Consider the following 4,349-nt stretch of genomic DNA (forward strand, 5'->3'; position numbering starts at 1 on the left):
ATTTTAATGGGTGCGCTAGCGGAGTGCGGAGACACCTCCTTCGTAAGATGGCTTTCATCTGTGAAATTTGTGAGAAACAGTTCACCCAGATGACGAACTTGACACGATACCAGAAGGCAATTCATAGTGGTAATTATTTTACTTGTGAACGATGTGGTGAATCCTTTAATCGGAAAGATATCTTGAAACGTCACATAAAGAAACAAGAGAAGACCCACCAATGTAAGCATTGTTCTCGTAAGTTCTATCGCCATGATAAGTGTTTGGAACACCAAAAGCTATGTGAGTTTGAGAAATTTGAGGAACACCGAGAGACGGCGGCAAGAGAAAATATCCCGAAGGACTGAGGAGAAAATGGAGAGCAGAGAGTAAAACAATCAAGATGGGATGACGCAACGACCAATGCGACTACGGAGGGAAATAATGTACACTCGGGTGAAGATACTGGTTGTTCTGAAAATCCTTGTGCTTTTACCACCGCAGTGAAAGACTCCCTGAAAACCTTCAACTTCAAACCTCGAATTCAAGAAAAATATGACCTCAGTAAGTTACTATACGGTAAGAAAGAGTCACTGGTCAATCGCCTAAGCTGAGAACTGAAAGCTAAGAGGGGACTCAAGTGGTTCGTTAGTGTTCAAGTCAAGTTAATCAAACCGAAAGCGGACGGATCCGACGAAATTTCAGAACCCCATTTCAGAAGTCTTTGCATGACAACCGTGAACGATCATGAAATTAATGAACAACTTGGCGAAGCAAACCAGAAGATTTTAAGTGCTTTCTCAACGTATCAGAAGGAAGGAAGTGGTTGGACGCTATCGGAAATCCTGCATCTTGATTTGAACGTGGCTCAGTACAAACCATTAAAAGGTTCTAGCTATCTACCTTTACCCAAGAAATTGAAGGATAAGAAAGCCTTCATTAACGTTGAAAACGGGGATAACAAGTGTTTCATGTGGAGCGTCTTAGCTGCTTTACACCCAATTCCTCGCAAATCTAACCCAGAGCGCATTCATCATTACCGACCCTATGTGGATGAAGTGAACTTGGATGGTATCGAATGTCCTGTACCTGTCAGTAAGATCCCAAAGTTTGAGAAGAAGAACAAGACTTCCGTCAACTTGTTTGGATTTGAAGAAGGAGATTTGTTCCCGCTGTACCTCACCAAAGAACGCGAGTTTCCGGTGCATGTTAACTTGCTGCTGTTTTCACGAGGGGAGAAACGTCATTATTGCCTAATCAAAAATCTCAACCGACTACTTTCCAACCAAACAAGGCACAAAGCTCAAATGTATTACTGTCTACATGGATTTGTTCGGGAGCAGCTACTGGAAGACCACAAGCCACACTGTAGTCAGCATGGACCTCAGAGGATTCGACTACCAAATGAGGATAACATGTTTCTCCAGTTTAAGGATTTCCAAAAACGGCTGCGAGTCCCCTTTATCATTTACGCATCACCGGATCTTAGCAAATCCTCGACGGAGAAATTTCAGAAACATCGAGCCTGTGGTTTTGCTTACGTAATTTTCTCTCCAAAACCAGAATACTGTAAACCTCCCGTAGTCTATTGCGGAGCAGATGCAGTGGATAAGTTCCTAGAAGCGTTACAACAAGAGGAGGAAAGAATCCATACTCTCGTGAAAGAGATTGTTCCTATGCAGTTGACCCCTTCCGAAGAACAAGAATTTCAACAAGCCACTTATGGTCACGTTTGTAGAGAAGAACTTGGTGTTGATCGTGTTCAGGATCACTGCCATCTTACTGGTAAATTCAGAGGGGCGGCCCACAACGCTTGCAATTTGAATTTTCAATTCAAGGGTCTAATTCCGATCATTCTTCATAATCTCAGAGGATACGACTCCCATCTTATTATGCAAGGCGCGGGAAAGTTCAAGAACAAGACCATCAATTGCATTCCAAACAATATGGAAAAGTATATTTCCATCTCGATTAGCCACTTGGATCTGGACTCGCTTCAGTTCATGACTGCATCTTTAGAAAAGCTTGTTTCGAACCTGGCAAAGGAGGGAGATGCTAAGTTTCATGTTCTCAAGCGCTACATCGAGGCGAGCAAAGTACCCCTCCTGTTGAGAAAAGGCGTGTATCCATTCGATTACATGGACGATATGAGCAAGTTTCAAGAGCGACAACTCCCATCCAAAGAAGCCTTCTTCAGCCAGCTTACCGAAGAGCATATCAGCGATGAAGATTACCAGCATGCACAAATAGTGTTTACAAGCTTTCAATTGCAAACTCTTGGCGAGTACCACGATCTCTATCTTCTCTCTGACGTATTACTGCTGGCTGATGTCTTTGAAAACTTTCGAAGCGTCTGTTTGAACTACTATGGATTGGACCCCGCTCATTGCTACACCTCTCCTGGTCTGGCTTGGTCCGCCTGCCTTAAGATGACGGATGTGGAATTAGAATTATTAACCGACCCGGACATGTACTTGTTTGTCGAAGAGGGCATCCGAGGCGGTATTTCCATGATCAGCAATCGTTACGGCAAGACAAACAACCCATATGTACCTGGTTATGACTCGACTCAGGACAAGAACTATATCATGTACTTGGACGACAACAATTTGTATGGATGGGCCATGAGTCAGCCTCTCCCAAAAAACGAATTTTTTTGTTTGACTGAGCATGAAATTGAGGAGCTGAATGTCATGTCTATACCCGATGATGGTGAAGAAGGGTACATTCTTGAAGTAAATATAGAATACCCAAAAGAACTCCACGATCTCAACTCGGATTATCCCCTAGCGCCAGAGCGATGAAAGTGACCCCAAACATGCTGTCTCCCTGCTGTCAGCAGTTGGCACAAGACTTGAACCTGGGTGGTGCGCCCGTACCTAAACTGGTCCCAAATCTCTGCGACAAAAAGGCGATACATTCTTCATTACCGCAACCTGAAGCTGTACTTAGACCTTGGCATGAAGCTAACAAAAATCCATCGGGCACTTGGTTTTGCACAGAGTACGTGGTTAAAGAGTTACAACGACTTCAACACGGAAAAAAGAAAACAAGCGTCCAATGACTTTGAAAAAGATTTTTTCAAACTTATGAGCAATACGGTATTTGGCAAAACTATGGAAAACTTGCGACCAACTTGTACTGGAATCGTCCGATTTACGTTGGCTTTACGATTCTTGATCTGTCTAAAGTCCTGATGTACGATTTCCACTACAATTACATGGTCTCAAAGTACGGACCCCAGGCTAAATTGCTGTTTACAGATACCGACAGCTTGTGCTATGATGTTAAGTCCTCTACCACGATTTGTTACAAGACCTAGACTACTTTGACACGTCAGAGTACCCAAGAGACCACTTCCTGTACAGTGCGAGGAACAAAAAGGTGCTAGGGAAGATGAAAGACGAGACCCATGGCGTACCCATCGAAGAATTCGTTGGCCTTCGACCTAAAATGTACTCTATCCTATTCACAGAAGACAGCGGTCAAGTGGAAAAGAAAACAACGAAAGGCATTTCAAAGAATGTAACCAAGAGAAAAATCAGATATCAAGATTACAAAACTTGCCTCTTTGAGAAACAAGTTCAAAATGGCGCGAATGAATCAAATTCGAAGCGAAAACCATCAAATTTACTCCCTAACTTTAACCAAAACAAGTCTTTCACCCTACGATATGACAAACGCTTCATTTTAGCAGATGGATGTCATACACTCGTCTATGGACATTATTCGATTGTTGCATGTTAAGAGTCGATAGCAATGTAAATAAGTTTCCCCACGAGTATATTTTTGGAATTTATAACTTTATAACGAATGCTGTGAATTTTTCAATAAAGTCAAGTTGAAATGACAACAATATACAAACTGAAAGAAGAACGATTCCATAAAGAATCTATCCTCCATATCAAAACATATAACCAGCGCGCCGACTGAAACTTTCCAATACACTGATTGAAGCATTTTACCTCTGGTCACCCACCCGGTGTCAAGAAGGGTTTTATAAACGAAGAGGTTAGCAGGCTTCGCCGAACCAATATTTCAAAAACAACATTTTAGGAGGCACTATCTCGATTCAAAGCCCGTCTTGAAGGGCGAGGCAACCCTATGCATCTTATCGAGAGAACAGCATCTGAGGTCAATTTTTCTGGAAGGCAGTCGGCACTTTAACAAAAAGCCAAAACTAGCAAGAAAACCCTACCATTTGTCAGTAAGTACAACCCAGCGGTGTCAAATCGTAATCGTGCAGGTCTGTCACATTCTTTCAAATTTTTGTTTATAGCCTGACAGAGGGAGACTGACCAGCCGAGCCATAATCTAGCCAAGCCGCAACGTTTTTCAGTGAAAAACTAGTCTCAAGTGACTCAAAACCT

The 4,349-nt window shown here is 42.6% G+C and overlaps 1 protein-coding gene across 1 annotated transcript in view; it reads left to right on the top strand.

The window, feature by feature from the left end:
* Positions 1–3,947, top strand: part of LOC138040854 (uncharacterized) — a 4,120-nt gene extending 173 nt beyond the window's left edge. Inside the window, exon 1 of the mRNA XM_068886552.1 lies at positions 1–3,947. This exon is cut by the window's left edge and continues 173 nt beyond it. Within this exon, the coding sequence (XP_068742653.1) occupies positions 708–2,783 (2,076 nt within the window). The 5' untranslated portion in view covers positions 1–707 and the 3' untranslated portion in view covers positions 2,784–3,947.
* Positions 3,948–4,349: the final 402 nt, after the last annotated feature.

Source organism: Montipora capricornis, chromosome 3 (genome assembly GCF_036669925.1).
Source record: "Montipora capricornis isolate CH-2021 chromosome 3, ASM3666992v2, whole genome shotgun sequence".
Taxonomy (NCBI): domain Eukaryota; kingdom Metazoa; phylum Cnidaria; class Anthozoa; order Scleractinia; family Acroporidae; genus Montipora; species Montipora capricornis.